Genomic DNA, 21,228 nt, shown 5'->3' on the forward strand with positions numbered 1-21,228 from the left:
GCCTCTTGCCCCAAACAATCAGCCAGATTGTGAATGTAGAGGAAAAGTTCTTAAAGGAAATTGAAAGTACTTCTTTAGTTAATACACAAATGATAAGAAAGTGAAACAGCCTGACTGCCAACAAGGGAGAAAGTTTTAGCAGTTGGATAGAAGGTCAAACCAGCCACAACATTCTCTTCAGTCAAAGCCTAATCCAGAGCAAGACCCTAAGTCTCTTCAATTCTGTGAAGACTGAGAGAGGTGAAGAAGCTTCAGAAGGAATGTTTGGAGCTAGCAGTGGTTGGTTGATGAAGTCTAAGGAAAGAATCCTTTCTTATGATATCAAAATGCAAGGAGAAACAGCAAATGATGATACAGAAGCTGCAGCAAGTTCTCCAAAAGGTCTAGCTAAGATAATTAATGAAGGTGGCTACAACAGACAACAGATTTTCAATGTAGACAAAAAAAAAACCTTCTATTGAAAGAAGATGCCATCTAGGACTTCCATGGCTAGAGAGGGGAAGTCAAAGCTTCAAAGGACAGGCTAACTTTCTTGTTAGGGGCTAGTGTAACTGGTGACTTTAAGTTGAAGCCAGTGCTCATTTGCCATTCTGAAAATCATAGGGCTGTTAAGAATCGTGCTAAATCTAGTTTGCCTATGCTCTGTAAATGCCACAACAAAGCCTAGATGATAGCATATCTGTTTGCAACATGGTTTACTAAATATTTTAAGCCTATTGTTGAGACATTCTGCACAGAAAAAAAGAACTCCTTTCAAAATATTACTACCCTTTGACAATGCACTTGGTCACCTAACAGCCCTGGTGGAGATGCACAATATGATTAATGTTTTCATGCCTGTTAGCACAACATCCATTCTGCAACTCATGGATCAAGAGTAATTTTGACCTCCCAGTCTTATTATTTAAGAAATACATTTTGTAAGGCCAAATCTGCCATAGATAGTGACTCCTCTGATACAATAGGGCAGAGTCAATCTCTTCTACAAGAGATTCACCATTCTAGATGCCACTAAGCACATTTATGATTCATGGGGAGAAGTCAAAATACCAACATTAATAGGAGTTTGGAAGAAGTTGATTCCAACCCTCATGGATGACTTGGAGGGGTTCAAGATTTCAGTGGAGGAAGTAACGGCAGATGTTGATGGAAATAGCAAGAGAACAAGATTTGGAAGTGGAGCCAGAAGATATGACTGAATTGCTTCAATCTGATGATAAAACTCAACAGATGAGGAGTTGCTTCTTATGGATGAGCAAAGAAAGTAGTTTCTTGAGATGTATTCTACTCCTGGTCTTCACTGCTATGAAGATTGTTGAAATGAAAATCAAGGATTTGGGATATTACATAAACTTAGTTGAAAAAGTAGCAGCAAAATTTGAGAGGGCAGACTCCAATTTTGAAAGAAGTTCTACTCTGGGTAAAATGCTATCAAACAGCGTCACATGCTACAGAGAAATTATTTGTGAAACTAACAATTGATCAATGCAACAAACTTCATTGTTGTTTTATTTTAAGAAATTGCCACAGCCACCCCAGCTTTCAGCAGCCACCACCTTGATCAGTCAGCATCCATCAACATCGAGGCAAGACCCTCCTACTGGAAAAAGATTTCAACTTGGTGAAAGCCCAGATGATGCTTAGCATTTTTTTTTATCAATAAAGTACTTTTCAATTAAAGCATCTTACATAATAATATTGCACACTTAATAGATTACAGTATTGTGTAAACATAGCTTTTATATGAGCCAGCAAAACAAAAAGTTCATTTTACTTACTTTATTGCAATATTCACTTTATTATGGTGTTCTAGAATTGAACCCACAATATCCCTAAGGTATGCTTATGCCCTTTCATTTAATATTTTATTCTATACTTGAGAATTTAGTAAATGGGTTTTTGGATCACCACAGACATTTAGATGTAAAATAAGTATTGTGAATTTTATCTAATGTATATAACTTATACAAGACCATATAGTTGAATATACATAAGTATCCAGATATTTTTATCAACTTATTCAAAATATTTTATTATTACCTGTGTTGCATAAATCATATAATTTGTATGTGTAGATAAATTATTCCCAACCATATTTCCTTAACTACAAAACAAAATACTAGAAGTGGAGGCCAAGAAGAAAATGATTAAATTAAAAAAAAAAACCCTCACAACATCTGGCTAACTATTCATTGCAGTTTTGCCTTGTGTAGTGTATACAAGCCATTCTCTGTTTAATTACATGCTTTAAATCTACATTTTAGCCAATTGGTTATAGATTAATGTACGTCTTTTGAATAGACTCTAGACACTACACTACAAGGAGTATAGAAATTGGACTTTGAACAATTTCTTTAGCCAGGACATAAGTTAGCAGAATCCTTTTGGTCTCTTTACTCAGCAGTTAATCCAGCATAGTTCTAGATTAATTCTGAATACTAAATAAAAATAGAATTATGCATGCAGCTGGCACCCCCTGTAGACATATTTGTAGTGTTGAGATAACCAGATCCAGGCATCCAGATTTCAGAGCCCTAACTGGGGATCCAGATGATTAATTTTAGTACCTTATGTGTGGGATACATTTTGACTGATAAATTAATATTTCCACAAGTATGAATGGTTCTGTATGGTCTAGGGTTAATCATTCTTACTAAAGAACAAACTTAATATTGCCTCTATAGATCTGCAGGCCTGTTAATGTGAGTGGAGATATAATGAGTGATAAACCATCTTTGGCAGCTTCTACCTATTCCACATGCAATATTGATGTAATTTCCTATTTCATAGATTCAGTTATCTGGCAGTTCAAATATTATAATCCCTGAAAGAAATATGAAATTCCACTTTCACCTAGGGAAGGTGACTTCTCTACAGCCTTTCTGATTGTTTCCCATATTAAATTATGTTTTAAGTAAGTCATCTTGCCTTTCCCCTTTGGACTGAAACAAAAATTTTATCATATTGTAGGGAAAGTTTGTGAGAATTAATAGACCAAAAAATAAAACTAATAATTCAAACTGAGCACAAGTAGAATTGGCTACTGACTACATATTGGTGGGAAATTTATTGTTAAAATTTGGACCTGGACCTAGAAAATTTTGACTTGGTGAAAACAAATCTATAAAATTAAAAAAAAATCATGGTAACATAAAATATGATCAGAAAAACTTGAGGTAAATGATGAATGAGTTAAATTTTATTGTGAAATACACACACAATGAAAACAACTCCAGTAAGATTAAAATGAAAATAAAAATATTAGAATATAACTGTAATAAACGAAACATGATTCAAAGAATTTAAAATTATTTAATGAAATTAACTGTAAAATAAAATCTCCAATGTTATATCAGTGATGGCATAATTCATTCAAATGTGTTTGTAATCATTTTTTAAAAGTTTTCATGGTCAAAGCACTGTGGTCATAAATATCCATCTGTTCACAAGAAGGGGATTCAAGAGGGCAGAATCTAAATATTTCCTACCCTTCTCATGTACATCATGATGGAGGAGGCTCCTTTCACTGTGTTCATGCTCAGTAATGATTAATTAATTTTACTTTCATCATTTCTTTTCTCCCCTACATTGGCTTAATCATCCATATGATTGCATCTTTTTCACCTGTTATTGTATATGGACATCACAGTGGTTGTGTGAGTTGAGTTGGCTCTTATTCTATGTTATTATAGCCCATAGAAATGAAACAAGTTACCAAAGAACTTATACAGAGTAGGTGGCCCAGCCAAGCTAGAGACAAAAACTAGTCTAATTCATTTTCTCAGTATAACACAACCATAAACTTGAAAATACTGATGATCATTTACCTTAAGCAGTCAACTCCTATGAGAGTGTTTTCTGTTACTGCAATTGGTGGTTAATGTCCCCCATCTTTCTTGAAATTCCTCTAAGCTAAGCAGGACGGCCAGTCCTTCATGAATCCCCATAACTTCATAGTCCTTTGTCCAAAGCTATGTACTAGGAAGCACAAAGGACCAGGATTCAAAAGAACCAGGTCTTATTTGCAGAATTGTGGAATTTTATGTCTCTGAACCTCAGTTCCCTCATGTCTAAAGTTAAGATGACCTTGCCTGCTGTGTTTATTTTACAAGACTGTTTTATGAATGAATAATACAAAATAGTAAGCTTCTAGAGATTAATGGCAATATCTTTATCAATTTTTTAGCCACAGAAACTATTGTAATGTCAGATGCATAAAATATAAAGAGCAAAGGAGATGAAATTGGACAAAATATAAAATACAATTTTCTACAAAGAGTACAGGTGTGATTATTTTTATTAGTGATTATTGTACCTTATCTGAAAGATTTGTCCTTCCTTCTTTGTTTTTCCCCTAGGACCACTGAGGTTCCTATCGCAGACAGAATCTGTCACGGCCTTTATGGGAGACACAGTGCTACTCAAGTGTGAGGTTATTGGGGAGCCTATGCCAACAATACATTGGCAAAAAAACCAACAAGACCTGATTCCCATCCCAGGTGATTCCCGAGTGGTGGTGTTGCCCTCTGGAGCCTTGCAGATCAGCAGACTTCAACCTGGGGACACTGGAATCTATCGATGCTTAGCCCGGAATCCAGCCAGCTCAAGAACAGGAAACGAAGCAGAAGTCAGGATTTTGTCAGGTACTGCTGTGCTCAATAAAGAGCAGAATTATATTCTTTGAAGTGGTTTGAACAACGATTTTCCCTTTAATGAATACTTTGTAATTATTTTTTAAGTTCTGTACTGTTCAGGAGTTTTGTTTCATATTCCTTTCTTTCTTTCTAAGTGAGTCATTAGATGAGGGTATGCCAAAAGCATTCCTTATTCTTCCCAGTGTTGTAGTTGAAGTTTGTGGAGAAACAGGTATTTTCCTTATACTTGGCTTCATTTTTGTATGTATTCACTCATCCTATTAATATACAAATCATTGCATAAAGTTCACTGCTAAGCATTTTTTAAAGTTTATTTTTGAGAGTGAGAGAGAATGAATGAATGAATGAATGAATGTGCACAAGTAGGGGAGGGGCAGAGAGAGAGAAAGAGAGAGAGAGAGAGAGAGAGAGAGAGAGAGAGAGAGAGAGAGAGAATCTGAAGTAGGTTCCAGGCTCTGAGCTGTGAGCACAGAGTCCAACGTGGATTTCACCCCTTGAACCCTGAGATCATGACCTGAGCCAAAATCAAGAGGCAGCTTAACTGCCTGAGTCGCCCAGGTAACCCCACTGCTAAGCACTTTTAATGTATTATTTTATTTTCCTGTGATAACATTCTAAGAGGTAGTTATTATTATCCCCATTTTCAGAGGATGAGAGTGAGGTTCAGCAAGGTTAAGAACCTTCCCCAGGTTAATACTGAACATTCATTTGCTCGTCAATTCATATACTCATTTCTGAGAAACATTGGACTAAGTACAGGGATATGGCAATGATTAAGACTGACACAGAGTCTTGCTTATTAGAGTGCTGGATGAATATGGACATGTAAGTCATTACAATAAAGTGTGACTGATATTATGATAAAGGAAGTTGTTTCTCTCTACCTCTTGTCTTCCTTTCTCTTATCTGGCACATCTAAGACTTTGGGCTCCTTTTCTTCTCCTACATAACCAGAGGTTAGACTGGATATTTTCTAACATCTCTCTCTTCCAATAACTGCTACTATCTTCTATCTATGTAGTATCTACTTTCCCATTTAATCGCACTATAGGGTTTACAGAGACTTACTTGTGAGAATCACAAAGAAGACACACACTTGAGTAATTGTGACAGACTTCCTATCAAAGCACTGATGTTGGCTTTTGTCTCCACATGCTGTGTGCAGTTATCACAAGTCCTTCAGCTACAGAGAGGCTGATATTCCTAAGTCCACTTCAAAAGCAAACTGGCAATTTGAACATATCTAGGTACTACGATAAGGACATCTCTGAAACCTCTTCTAATTCTTTTGTGTATTCTCTCCTCCATCAGTCACAGGGATACTGACTTATACATGTCAATAACCATCAGCACCACTGTTTCCTTTCATCCGCTAGGCAGTGACAGATGCTAATGTAGCATTTATTCCCAACACATACATGCATTTATTTAGTCATCCATTAGATACACAAAAATTTTAAATATTTATATTCATATGTCCTTAATAATGCATCTAAGTCAATCAGATGGGAAGCTTAGGTAAGTCACACAGAAAATTGGCAAGACTATGTTAGGCTATCTTAATATGAGTGAAAAGTCTGTTTTCCAGTGGTATTAAGGGATAAAGTTGGACTAATTAAATATTAAATCTGAAGTGGAAAGTTTTGAAAGACACAGAGACATAAGCATCAGATCACCCTTTACATTTATTTATTCACCTTGTAAAACACATTTGCATTCTAATCCATGGAGATTTATTTAAAGCCAAATTTCATCTTGTGAATTTGGTGAAAATCAAGAATATGTTGGTATACTTTGGAGGTGTGTGGGCATTTTTTATGTGAATGGAAATTGTATTTTTTTAAAGCATTACATACAATGAGAAATTTTCTCCGAGTTCTATCATTTCAAATATAAGCTTCCAAAAGGATTTATGACCTGAGGTAATACACACACACACACACACACACACACACACACACACACACACACACTGTTGTCATACTTGGTTAAGCCTGTCTCACATGCTATTGACCGCATAAGTGCTCTGCTGTAGGAGCATATGTTTGTTTCACTTATCCCTGAGTTTGCAAGTTGCTTTAGAGGTCAAATACACAAATCCACTGTGAGTGCAAAATTGAATGAGAGAATGAATGAATGAATGAATGAATGGCCAATCCCAGCCTCTTTTAATTGCCGCTTATGGTTTTCTCATTTTTAAAATTGTGCTAATCCCTTCTGAATGAATTTCTGTTTTCTATAAGTACCAATCTGAGGAAGTAATAAATTAGATACATAGATGACCCACTCTCTCTTCTAATGCTTATTTAATCAGGTAAGATGGAGTCAATTAAAATAGAAAACCATCAAAGTATTAACATGACTTAGAAGCATTAAAGTGGTTTCTGAATGGTCACCACTCTTTAAAATAATATATTCTTCATGGTCATTTAAGTACCATCTTGACTACTGATGAAGTTATTTGTTTTTGGGTTAGCTTTAAACATAAACACTAATGTGTGTAGAAAGTTATCTAGTACTAATTCATATATAATTTGATGTTCTTATTCAAGTTTATATAAAATAAAAGTCACCCCTTTTATATATCAGATGCCCAATATCACCAAGTTAACTGAGTTCTATTAAATTCAGATTTTAAGAATCAAAGAGTTGTTTTGAAATGTTGCCTTTCAAGGAGCAATTTCAGTTTATTTCAGTTTATTTACTAACTAACTAAACAAGTACCTTATTCAACAAACTGTCCAGTGAATTTTATAGACCTGCCATCATGCTGGTTGCTAGGAATACAAACTTGGGAGACTGTGCCCTAAGACAGCAATAGTGTAGTGGGGAAAATAGACAATGAAAGTGGATTGTGCTGTGAAGGACGTAACAGTGGTATTCCCTTACATAGAGAGAAACACCAGGTGCCAGTTATGAAGAGCAAAGAAGTGTACACCAGGACAAAAGTACAGCATCAGCACAGCATAGAGAAAGGAGATATAATAGCTTTTCAGGGGACCTGCACTTAGTTGTTTTAACTGGGTCATAGGGCACAGATGTGTTGGAGGGGACAAACTGGAAGTAAGGAAGATAAACTGGAAGAATGAAGTTAAGGTAGAATGTGGGGCGTTAACCTGGAGAGAATTGACCAACAGTGGCTACTAAAAGGCTATCAGGCAGGATTGAGAAATGAAGATGAGAGAGGAGATCTTAATTAAGGTGAGGTCTTAGAAACATACCGATTATGAGGGAGAGAATGGAGTCTGGGCTCAGTAAAATCTAGATAGTCACACTTTTCTGTGAGATTGGGGATGTAATTGGTGCTATTGTGTTCAAGAAAAATTATAGACTTTTAAATGAGATTTCCCCATAACATTTTACACTTTCCAGATTAAATGAATAATTACTTATTTCATTCAAAGTTAGGGAAATTGGTAACTAATGTGTTGACTAATGTTTTAAGGCAGAAATTGAATTCTTGCTTGTAAGGACTTGTACATTTTTAACAGAGTAATGTAACAGAGTAAATTAGTATTAAATTGTTGTAAAGGGGTTTTGTTTTGAAATACTGATAATACAGTACTGAATAAGGTTGCGATGGTTTAAAGCATTTCGTGATGGAGAATGTATGAGGTATTGAGGGGCCGCTGGGATTGTCAGGTTCAGTTTATTTAGTTCTCATGACATCTGAGTGCCAAGCAGTAGATTGAATTGCTGAATTATAAATCTGCTTTGGGTACTAGGTTGAGTGAAATAACTGGCCCATACATTGGAGCTCTTATTTCAGTTTTCTTAATGGCCTAATTGAATTGATCAATTGGTAATCCAATCTATTGTTCATTCGTTTAGCTGCAATTAAATGACTCTGGGTCTTGGAAAGACCTGAACTCTAAATATCTATACAATTAGAAGCATTGGCTTTTAATGGAATACATTGGACTAAAGTATATTTTGAATGATTTTTCTCTCTAATATTTATTTTCATTGAAATGCATTTTAACAAAAAACATTTCAAAATTCATATTATTTAAAGGAAAAAAATATATATATATATATAGTTTTAAAACAAAATAGTTTCAGAACTGTGTTTATCACCAAGAATCTATTACTGATGGATACATAAAACTTTTTGGTTTGACTGAATATTGCTTATATTTCAAAATTAATTACATTTTGCTACCATTAGTTTTTATAATTTCCCAGAATAATAGTCTATAAGAGAAAACAAAGAAGACACATTCTTTGTTTTTTTAAAAATTTTTTAATGTTTATTTATTTTTGACAGAGACAGAGAGAGAGACAGAGCATGAGCAGGGGAGGGGCAGAGAGAGAGGGAGACACAGAATCCGAAGCAGGCTCCAGGCTCTGAGCTGTCAGCACAGAGCCTGACGCGGGGCTTGAACTCACGAACCGCGAGATCATGACATGAGCCGAAGTCGGACGCTTAACCGACTGAGCCACCCAGGCGCCCCATCTTTGTTTTTTAAATGTATCATTGAGCCAGACAGTTAATTCATGTAACCATATTACTAACATAAGGGAAGGAATTGTAAATTCAGGTAAACATATTTAGTTCCAAATCAGCACGGACAAGGGATAAGTCAATTTTAGGTGGAAAATTTGCAGACTGTTTGTAGAGATTATTCCTTTTCTAGATATTCAGATGATAACCATTTGTAGAATGATAGCAGATGATAAATCTGGAATGAGAAGTTGAACTTCTTTTATGGAGAACATTGAATCCCGTGTCTAGAAATTTAGACTTGATTCTATTCACTTTACTCATGGTTGGCATCCTTGAAGGTTTTTCAGTAATATGTATCATGATATAAACACACTCACAGAAAAGTAGGAATAAGAAAGTGAAGAGCAAATAGAATTAACTTATAACCTGGTATTTTTGTACCATACTTAATGTTTTTCATTGCACTAAAGGATTTTCCCATAGTCTGCCTTTTTACTTAGGTTAGTTTTGAATAAAACTATTTCTTATGCTGTGCTATAAACAGAATACTATTCACCTTTCATAGATCTAAGTTGGATAAAATGGATTTTTCTGCTTCTCTCTTACGTGTACTTAGAAAAGAATGAAATATGACTATATTGTATTTGAACCATGTTTCCTAAATAGTAAATCAGATTTAATTCAGATTGCATGAAGGAGTCAGCATGTGGATTACCACGATCTATTTCATATTGAGTTACTATCGATCAATTGAAATATTATTATAATAAATTGCTAAAAGCATAGAGTATGACACCAGACTAAGTACTAATCTCAGTCCTATCACTTACTAGTGGTGCAATTTAGCACAGGTTATCTATCTAAATCTTTGTTTATTTTGCAAAATGTAGAGAGTAATGTTACTTATTTATTAGAGTGGTTATGAGGTTTTAACTTAAGAGGCCAAATACAATGCCTGTAATTGCTAAGTCCTTATTAACTATTGTAATTACTTTGGCATTTTAGAAATTTCAGTCTTAAGCAGTTTGATTCTCATGTCAATATTATTTATCTGATTGTAAATTACCTGATTTAGATTCTGGATATCTAAGTGTTCATTTGTTTGGTGGTAGTTAATTACACATACTTAACGCTGTTTATCCATAGTATCATCTGTCTCTGCATTTGCTTTTCATGTCTATTAAAAGGCAGACTATACTTCAACTGTTTCTTTAGTAATACATTGCTACATGATTTTCACCCCAACTTTCTGTCAACATTATTTTTTTTACTGTATAAAATATTGCAAGAGGCACTGGCTTAGGAATGAGTTAGAAGATAAATAAGACTTCTGGTATTCGATCTTTATTAGGTATTACCAATTCACTGAATCTTATAAAATCCTTAATTTCCTTGTCTTTTAAGAGAAGAGGTTGGTCTAGAGCAGTCTTTCCAAATTTTCTCACTACCAAGACTCTCATTTATTATTTCATTCCACATTCATCTCCAACTCTGCCATTGCAATCACAGTGTTTAAAAGTTCAAGTTTTCTAGACAAACTCTAATTGTTAAAAACTATGAGGCCATGCTAAAACACAATAATAATGGTCAAAAATCAATCTCATAAACTATGAGACTGTCTTACTTTTAAATTAATTTAAAAAAACAATGGTTTTGAGGTGGTTTATATTGTCATAAAAAGCACACCAAAGGAAAATAAGATAACTTCTATTGTATACCACTGACCATACAGTGAAATGACCAAGTTGCATATCATGATGTGCTCCACCCCTTTACCCCCAACCATAATAGCTTTGGCTTGCCCTCTTTGAGAACAGGGGCTGAACAGAGCATGGAAACCAGTGGATAGTCATGCTATATTAGAATTAGTTTTGCAGGTCAGGTCTTTTAACAAATGTAAGACAGTAAAGATAATCAGTATTTCCTAAAGAGTTGATGAAATTCCATTTAGATGCAACCAAGTTTATATGCTAGTAAGCCTAAAGTTTGTATGTTAGTAAGCCTAAGATGACTTACAGTGGATAAGTAGACAATATGTGTTTGATTCTTGAATTTGTTCAAAAAAAGTCTTCATCCCTCAGTGCTGTTTTGGGGATATCAACCTACTCCAGGACTCCAAGTTAAAAGTACTTGAAATACTGGGGGATTGGTTGCATTTTTTCTTACCATGTCTGTCATTCTAATGTTACTAGTGATCTCTCCCTCACTAGATCCACTAGTTTTTCGATTTTCATTCTGGACCTTGAGTGATATTAGATACTATTTATATGATCTCCTCTAAACTTCCATCCCCTGATGTGTTGCTATTTCATACAAGGTCAAAAGCAAAAACAATATACTTGAGGTTGTTCTCTGTAAGGAGGAATGAAGATTTCTTGACAAAGAGAGAGTATTTCTTTCCCAAGAGTCTTTTGGGGCTGATATATAGTCAGCTCTGCATTTACTAGGATTATGACACTTATCATCCCTAGGGTAGTTGACTGAAGAGAGCAGCAGTCTGCCTTGACTCATAAACAAGACACTTTTTCTGAGCATATGTGGAAGCCCAACCTATATCCTATTAGTGCAAAAGTCACAAAAAATCAGTGAAAGGATGGGTGGAGCTTCCTTTTCTGGTCCTGCTTGATATCAGTTTATTCCTGGAGCATAAAAAACACATATTTAGTCATGAGTTAATGAGCATACCTTTATTATTCAATATTGACCAAATAGGAAATAACGCAAGTACTTTTTTGGTTCTTTATCAAAAACAAAAGTTCTAGTAAATAATCCATTACTTTTCTAGAAAATTTTAAATTCTGCTTTATGCATGTATATAAATTATGAAGATTTCTGGGTTCCCTAAACTAACTTTGACACATCATAATGGCAACATTTGTTTTCTGGGACTCTACCATCAGCTGTAAAACTACAAAAAAAATCATTCTATAAATATAAAACCACTTCCTTCAACCCTGCTACAAAATGAAACTGATAGACTCAAAATTTGCCCGTGAAACACAGGGATACAGCCATATGCCAATGGTAAGAATAGACATTCTGCTTTCTTCTTCCAAATTCTATCTACAAATAGCAGTATGTGTGTGTACATGGAGAAAGAAAGAGGAAATATGAACAGATGTAGGAATATTTACAGAGAGGGAATGTCATTTTTAGTACTGAATTGGTGTAAATGAGGAAGGGAAGTAATAGAATCATAGAGGGATGAATACTAGCTCCTGAGAAATGGTTTCTTTCTCCTACCCTGTTCAAAGCTCTTTGGCTTTCAGCCAGATGGAGTTTTCTTTTCTTTTTTTATTAAATAAATTTTGATTTTCCTGTGATCACCTTGGATTAAGCCGGTTTTTAATAAAATACACTCTAAACACAGAGTTAGAAGGAGTTCGATGGAATTTTTCACTCAGAGCACATATTATTATATCTGCTTTGGTTTGAAGGCACACGGTACCTGCTGAATTTCCCGAAACTAGATGGGGATGGCTACGGAGCCAGCAGGTAAACAGTATGTTAGCTTGAAATTGAGGATGCAGTCAGGAAACCAGCTCTGTGAAGTTAAATTAATTTGTAACTCTTATGCCTGGGAAGAAATCAAAGACAATACCCCACTGTCGCCTGCAGTGTCCTTTCATTTCCAATTGGAAAAGTGTTTGATATTCCATTGAGTCAGTCATTTAATAAAGAAAACCAAAGAGTATACAATAAGGGCAGGGGGAAATGTTCTGTATTCAGGAAGCATCAAAATTAAAAGCAAGCGCTGGTTATTTTGAGGAAGATAGTTATTAAATTGTGAACACCGGTATTTTTGTCTGGTGGCCCAGACACCAACAGTCCATAATTAAATTTCTCTCTGCCTCAGTTATTCTTGAGATTCAGCTATGCAGGTTTAGTGTTGAGATCCATAAACAATAATTGAGGAAAATGGCCCCATTAAAAGAAAGTCATTGTCATCGCAGGGTGAGCATGCATTCCACTCATTGGTCACATCAAATGTCCTAGAATAGTAATAAAGAGAGTCACCTTTCAGTATAAAATGTATCCAGCATTGGATGACATATGTAATCAGTCCAGTTTTCTATCATGAGGTAAGACAAAATCATGTGGCCCTGACACATTCGGGCCTGCAAATGCAGAGTCCAATTTAGTTTCTAGCTGGCCTCAGAGACTCAATTTGGCCGCGTTAGTGTCTGATAGAATTTTTTTTATTGAAATGCCCTTAAATAGAAAATACTCTCCCTATTTTCACTAGTGTGCCTCCCCATGTCTCTTTGGGTAATGAGCTCTGAAGACAGTGGAGTTTTTATTTCTAAATATGTGAAATGTAGGTAAATGTGTCAGGTTATATGGTCCAAGATGCTTCTTGATTTTTTTTAATTTAATTTAAAAATTTTTTTAAATGTTTATTTAATTTTTGAAAGAGAGAGAGAGAGACAGAACACAAGCAGGGGAAGGGCAGAGAGAGAGGGAAACACAGAATCTGAAGCAGGCTCCAGGCTCTGAGCTGTCAGCACAGAGCCCAATGCAGGGCTCGAATCCATCAACTGTGACATCATGACCTGAGCCAAATTCAGACCCTTAACCAACTGAGCCACCCAGTTGTCCTGTTGATTTTTAATCGACTGCTGAAAGACAGTGATTGGAAATAGTTAAGATTTTTACCGCCCTCACAAATGCAAATAAATAATAATGATAATAACAGAAATAATAGTAATAACAATAATAATAAGGAAGAGGAAGAGTAATCATTATTCTTATCAGTTTCTACTTCAAGGATGCAAAACTATTCCCGTGTTGAAAGGAAATGGGCTTCTTCTCAGAAGATGGGCTAATTTGTTGAAGCTGTGTCTACACTGGTTCTCAAAGTATGCTCTATGGACTCTTACTGTTTCTCGAGACACAAGGGAATCTGCAGGGTCAAACCTATTTTAATGATCATACAGTTTTGGGTTTTTTTTTTTGTATTGTTTCCCTATGTTGACTAAGAATACCTTTCATGATGCGAGAAAAATTATTAACTTTATTAATTCTTAATCCTTAAGTGCATATATTTTTAATATTCAGCATATAAAAAGAGGAAATGCATATGAAGGATGTCTAAGTACATTGATTTTTTTATTTTCGCGATCATTTGAGTTTCAAGCTGAATTAGCTTTTTTTTTTTTTTTTTTTTTTTTATAGAACACCATTTTCGCTTGAAAGGGCAATCAACGGAAAAACTATAGCTATTCAGACTTGGGTACTGGTTAGACATTTTCTCAGAAATGAACAAAGTGAGCCAGTCAGTTTAAGGAAAATAGTATCTGTTGCCAAGGATGAAATTCAAGCTTTTAAGTTAAAATTAGAAATTTGGAAAACTTGTATCTGCCACTTGAGCATGACAGCATCACAACATTAAAAGGCCTTTCTGATGGGATTGGTGACAATAGTAACAAATGGGGATTTTTGATACTGTGTAATGAAATGTGTCAACAGTGGGAAGATCTGTCTAATTCACTGTGCCATCCCGAATGACCGCAGCTTGATGTGACAAGAATCCCTCATGGGTAAAAGATCTATTCACAGTCCAAGACAGAGCAATGGATTTTTATATAGCAGTGGAGAATGTTTATTAATATGGCGTCGGATTCCATGTTACAAGTAACTTTCAAGAAACTACTTACTGGAGTAGTGTTAAAGGATAAAATCTACAATTATTTGAAAAGGCAGTTAAAACACACCTTTCCTTTTCCAACTACATATCTGTTGGAGGTTAGTTATTTTCATGTAATTCAACCAGATAAACATACCAGAACAAAGCAAATGCATTATTCAACATAACAGTCTAGTTATTCTCTATTAAACTACTCATTAAAAATTTTAGAAAAATGTAAAGTACTACCCGTCTTCTCACTAATATTTTTTTGTTGTGGAAAAACAAAATACAGTTAATACAGTTAAAAATACATATATTATGGTAAATTGTGAATAAATATTCAATGAATACATATTTTTTAAAGTCTCTCAATTTTGACTTTCAATATGGTAAATATTTATGGCTATAAACTACATAAATAAAAGCTCCTTGGGGTCCTCAGTAGTTTTTAAGAGTACAGTGGTTCCCGAAACCACATAGTTGTGAGATCCACTGTCTACATCATTATTCATTTTCCTAATGATTATGGATCAGTCCTCTCCAACTCAGATAACAGTTTAAGCCAAATATATTGGCCAGATTTTTCATTTAAAAAGTTAGAAAGGTGGGAAAGGCAGGCAGGCAGGCAGGTAGATAGGCAGACAGGCAAGCAGGTAGGCAGGCAGGCAGGCAGGAAGGCAGGTAGGTGGGCAGATAGGCAGGCAGGCAGGCAGGTAGGCAAGTAGGCAGGCAGGCAGGCAGGCAAGCAGGTAGGTAGGTAGGCAGACAGGAGGGAAGGCAGACAGGCAGGTAGGCAGGTAGGTAGGCAGGCAGGCAGGAAGGCAGGCAGGAAGGCAGGCAGGTAGGCAGGTAGGTAGGCAGGCAGGCAGGAAGGCAGGCAGGAAGGCAGGCAGGTAGGCAGGTAGGTAGGCAGGCAGGCAGGAAGGCAGGCAGGAAGGCAGAGAGGTAGGCAGGAAGGCAGGCAGGCAGGCAGGTAGGCAGGCAGGAAGGCCAGAAGGTAGGCAGGCCGGCAGGCAGGAAGGCAGGCAGGCAGGAAGGAAGGAAGCATAAGCAAAAGCAGCATGTTACGCTAAGATGTTACACTTTAAATGCAATCTAAATGTGTATGTCAGAGAGCAGTATCACTGTCACGATTCTTCTCCCTTTAGTTACATACTACCCTCTGGCCCTCTGAAGAGGATTAGCTTTATTGCCACCAGGATGAGAATAAGATCAGGTTTGAGACTCAGGCGAACATTTCCCACCCCCTTACCAACAGGAAAAAGTTAAACTGGGTTTTAGTCTAAGCAAATCAGACTGCTTATAATCAATTTAGAAAAATGGCTGCATAATTTTTTTTTGCATTACCTTCCATGAACATCATATTAAAGAGGTCTGCTTCTTTTTTTGTTTGTTTGTTTATTTTTAATACATAAATTGACAGAAAAAAATCAATTTTTGCTGGTTTGATTTTAAAGCTATTGCCAAATATGTTTTCTTGTCTCTACCCTTGCATTCTCCTCTCTTTTTCATTTTAAAACATATAGCACATACATAGAAGCATATGAAACATTTGTGCAGTTTAAAGAATAAAAATAAAATGACCATTTGTGTACCCATCACCCAGTTAATTAAATAGAGTATTACAAACTGGAATTCTGATTCCATTTCATGTGATTAAATCATGCTCATTAATTAACTGGAAAAATTTGCCATGTTCTATTAGCTGAATAATTCCATTTGGGTATGAATAGTCAGTGCCCATATAGCAAGAACAAAAATGATTTTTATGAATAGTTCTTAATTCTATCATAGCCCCTTAAAATCAATTTAGTCAACTAAAGTCATGACCTGGAATTTCAAGTTTATTCTTTCCAGGGCTTTTCTATCCATACTATTGTAGAGCCTAGAGAGAAAACTTTCATCTGCTCTTAAATATGTGCCTTGTGTCTTAATCATTTACTTTTATAATTTCTTTGTTCCTTGTGTAATTGTCATCCACCTTACAACAACAGAATTTAACATAACTGTGTACACTGAAACTAATATATGTTCTTATAAAAAGCTTTGGAAATCCAAAGATATAAATAAAAATCACCTATGATTCTATCACACAAAAATAGTATTGACAATTGTACCTCTGTCCTCTTTCATTTCATTTCATTTCATTTCATTTCATTTCATTTCATTTCAAGTTTATTTACTTTGAGAAGGAAAGAGACACAGAGAGCCCATGTGCATGCACAAGTTGGAGAGGAACAGAGAGAGAGAGGGAGAGAAAGAATCCCAAGCAGGCTCCATGCTCTTAGCATGGAGCCTGACATGGGGCTTGATCTCACAAACCATGAGATCATGACCTGAGCTGAAGCAAGAATCAGAGGTTTAACCAACTGAAGCATGCAGGTGTCCCATCATCCCTATTTTATTTTATTTTATTTTATTTTATTTTATTTTATTTTAAACTTTCTTTTATTTATTTAAGTTTATTTATTTTGAGAAAGACAGAGACAGCATGAGTGAGGGAGGGACAGAGAGAGAGGGAGAGAGAGAATCCCAAGCAGGCTCCGCACTGTCAACAAGGAGCTCGATGTGGGGCTCAAACCCATGAACCGTAGATCATGACCTGAGCTAAAGTCAGATGCTTAATCGACTAAGCCACCCCAGTGCCCCTATCCTCCCTAATTTAAAAATGTAAATCTACTTTCTTGACACCCTTTTAAAAAAATCAAATTTTAGAGAAGAAAAATAAGGCAAATATCTGTTGCTACATAATAAGCCAGTCTAAAATTTAGTGACTTGAAACAATTTATTTTCTTGTATAATCCTGTGGTATATCTCAGCAATTCCTCTGCTGGTTTCACTTTGGCTCCCTTGTGTGCATTTGGCAAAAGTGGAAGATTCAAGGTGGCCTAACTCAAACATCTGTCAGTTGGTACTCATTTTTGACTTGGGGGAACTTAACTCAGTTATCTGTCATGTGTCTTCTTCAGGTGGCTAGACTAAGACGCTAGTCTCAGAAAGAGTCATGGAAGAAACTGTAATACCTCTTGAGGCCTTAGCTCCAGAGTTCATATAGTATGACATAATCTATGGATCTATAATGTATGGATCGAAGCACAACATAGGGTCAGGCCAGAATTAAACCATAGGGAACTAGACCCTCCATTCTGGATTGAAGGAACTAAAAAAATTGGTGATCATATTTAATTCATCACAATGTTGTGAAACATAGGAAGCTATTTACTAGTAAAAAATTTCTTTGCTGAGACGCCTGGGTGGCTCAGTCAGTTAAGTGTCCAACTTTGGCTCAGGTCATGATCTCGCTGCTTGTGGATTTGAGCCCCGCATCCGGCTTTGTGCTGACAGCTCAGAACCTGGAGCCTGCTTCAGATTCTGTGTCTCCCTCTCTCTCTGTCCCTCCCCTACCCATGCTTTTCTCTCTCTCTCTCTCTCTCTCTCTCTGTCTCAAAAATAAACAAACATTAAAAAAAATTTTAAAATTCTATTTGCTTTTTTTGGAAACTTCCATAATCTTAGACTTTATTGGGTTATACATTTATAGAGAATGAAAAAATAAAACCAAATTTATCAGGCAATAGCTGACATTTTTATACCTATCATCAGGTCACAAACACTAATGCCTCCAATGAAGCTACAAAGATAATAAACATAATTGAAATGGGGCAGGCAGAGATTGAAGTCATCTGGAATATACAAGCTCTGTCTAAAAAGGTAATAGCAGTTATTTTGTGGCAATATGAGCCCAGTGATGCCTGAACTATTGATATTTTAAGATAAAGACAAAATCGCAGTGAGTTAAAGTTATTTTGTGTATCTCAATAAATTGATTCAAAAGTTTTTATGGAAAGACAGGAGACATAGAATAGTGACAACAATACTGAAGAAGAAAGTCTGAGGATGCACACTGTTTGACATCAGACTCATTGTAAAGGTACAATAGTCAAGATGGTGTGATATTGGCCAAATAACAGGCAAACAGATCAATAGAACAAAACAGAGCACCCAGAAATAGACCCACATAAAGTCAACTGATCTTTCACAAAGGTACAAAATCAAGCCAACGGAGAAAGGATAGTCTTTTCAACAAATGGTTCTGGAACAATTGGATATTCATATGCAAAACAAAATAAAACAAAATCTCTAGGCCCAGACCTTATTATACATTTTTGCAAAAAATTAAAACAGATCATAGACCTACATGTAAAATGCAAAATTATAAAAACTTCTAGGAGACAACATAGGAGAAAATCTGGGTGAACTTAGGTTCAACAATGAATTTTTAGACCTATAAAATGACCCATGAAAGGAAAGATTGACAAGTTGTAGTATTAATCATTTCTGCTCTGCAAAATACAATGTTAAGAGAAAGCAAAAACAAGCCACATACAGAAAATATATGCAAAACACAATCTGATAAAATGACTTGTGTCTGAAATATACAAGCAGTGGAAACTCTGTGATAAGAAAACAAACAAATCAATTTTAAAAATAGGCAGACACCTTCCGAAGAGGAACTAAAAGATGGAGACCAAGCATATGCAATATGTTCAATATTATGTGTCATCGGGGAATTGCAAGTTGGAACAGTTATAATACTAGGCACCTGTTAAAATGAAAAAAAATGGCCACACCAAATGCTTATGAGGATAGGAACAATAGGAACTTTCATTCATTGCCAGTGGGAATGCAAAATTGCAGAGCCACTTTGGAAGACAGTTTGGGAGTCTCTTACAAAGATAAACATTGTTTTACCATACACTATAACAATCACTCTTCAAGCCATTTACCCAATTAAGTTGAAAAGTTATGGCCAGAAAAAATCTGCAAATACACATTTATGGCAGATATGTTCATAATCACCAAGCAATCAAGTTTTCCTTCAATAGGTGAATGGATGAACAAACTGTGGTAGATCCATATAATGGAATATTATGCAGCAAGAAGAGTAAATGAACTATTGAGCACTCAAAAGACATAGAGAAACCCTAAGTGGATATTACTAAGTGAAAGAAATCAATGTGAGAAATCTATATACTATAGAGTTCCAACTACAGGATACTCTGGAAAAGATAAAACTGGAGAAATAGTAGAAAATCCAGTGATTTCCTGGGATTTGAAATAGGGGTGGTGGGAAATGAATGAATACATGAAGGTTAGGGGATTTTTAGGGTGGTGAAGCTATATGATACTGTAATGCTGAATACTGACATTGCACATTTGTCAAAACCCATACAACTATACAACAAAAAGAGTCAGCCTAAGGTGTATTATTGACTTTAGTTTATAATAATATATCAATATCACTTAATTAGTTGTAATAAATGTACCATCTTCATGCAAGTTGTTAATTATAGGGGCAACTATTGGGAATGGGGAACTGGTATATGGAAACTCCCTACTATTCCATTTTTTTAATAAATTAAAATAAAAAAAATAAAAACATTTTGTATTGAATGAGTTTGTTTTCTAATAAAATAAAGTATAATAGCTGAGTTGAATTTTGGTTCTTTAATGTATAAATAGTATTGCACATAGGCTCTAACTAAATTTTTCTTTTAGCTATAAGATCAAATTAAGTAGATCTTACTTGATGCTATAGTATTATAAAATTAGTGTGTGTGTGTGTGCATAACAGTATATAGTATTATACAGTATATGCAGCTGAAACATTTCTACTGAGGTACAGGTGATAGAAGTAAAGTATTTGATAGATAGGACTCCATTATTAAGATAGCTATTTATAATGTACATTTTAGGAAACTTCTATTTCAGGAAATCTATTGTTAAGCAACATTATCCTTCCAACTATTTTCATTTGATTTGAAAAGTCACTTTCAAAAATGGAAATGATATATCCCACCAGCAATCTTTTTAAAGTTTTGAGACATTTTTTCTACAATATTGATTTAATAAGGATTAACACATTTCAAAAATTCTTTCAATATTTTCATTGTGAAAGTATTTATTTTTGTTGCTGTAACAACCAGAAACTGATGTGAGAAGACAGATAGTGTTTCTCTTTCTTCACACACAGTACTTTAGATGACAATTACTATTCCAACCTTTAACTACAGAGTTGATATTCTTTTATTAACCTGTGATCAAGCTGTATGGAGTTGGGTCAGGCCAAGGAAGACTAACAGTGATGTTAAAATGTTCCCCAGGTCTCCTCCTACCTCACTTCCCCTCTGCTCCTCCATGGCTCACACTATGACACAGTTGGTTCTAATCTCCCCTGGCAATTCTCCATCTGCCCCAATCCTAGTTTTTAAGATTACATGGCCTCATTTTCTTTGCTTCAAGACTGTGCTTTGAGTTTGAAAAATTACAGATTACATGCTAATTCAATTTAATGCATTAGTAGTTGAAAATAGCCTAAACCAAATCTCCATAGGGGGATGTGGATTTTAATAGTGATGTGGAAATACATCTTATCTTAAATAAACTTTGAGTGATAGAAATTTAGTCAGCAGGTCAGGTCAGAGGATGTATCACCA

At 35.4% G+C, this 21,228-nt stretch overlaps 1 protein-coding gene across 4 annotated transcripts in view; it reads left to right on the plus strand.

Annotated features, from left to right (window-relative positions):
* DCC (DCC netrin 1 receptor) overlaps window positions 1-21,228 on the plus strand; it is a 1,150,608-nt gene that overhangs the window by 518,653 nt on the left and 610,727 nt on the right. For all 4 annotated transcript variants that reach the window (XM_045042312.1, XM_045042313.1, XM_019815281.3 and 1 more), the window contains exon 3: window positions 4,359-4,643. In XM_045042312.1, coding sequence (XP_044898247.1) covers window positions 4,359-4,643 — 285 coding nt within the window. The remainder of the gene's footprint in view (window positions 1-4,358; window positions 4,644-21,228) is intronic.

This window comes from Felis catus, chromosome D3, assembly GCF_018350175.1.
Source record: "Felis catus isolate Fca126 chromosome D3, F.catus_Fca126_mat1.0, whole genome shotgun sequence".
Lineage (NCBI taxonomy): Eukaryota > Metazoa > Chordata > Mammalia > Carnivora > Felidae > Felis > Felis catus.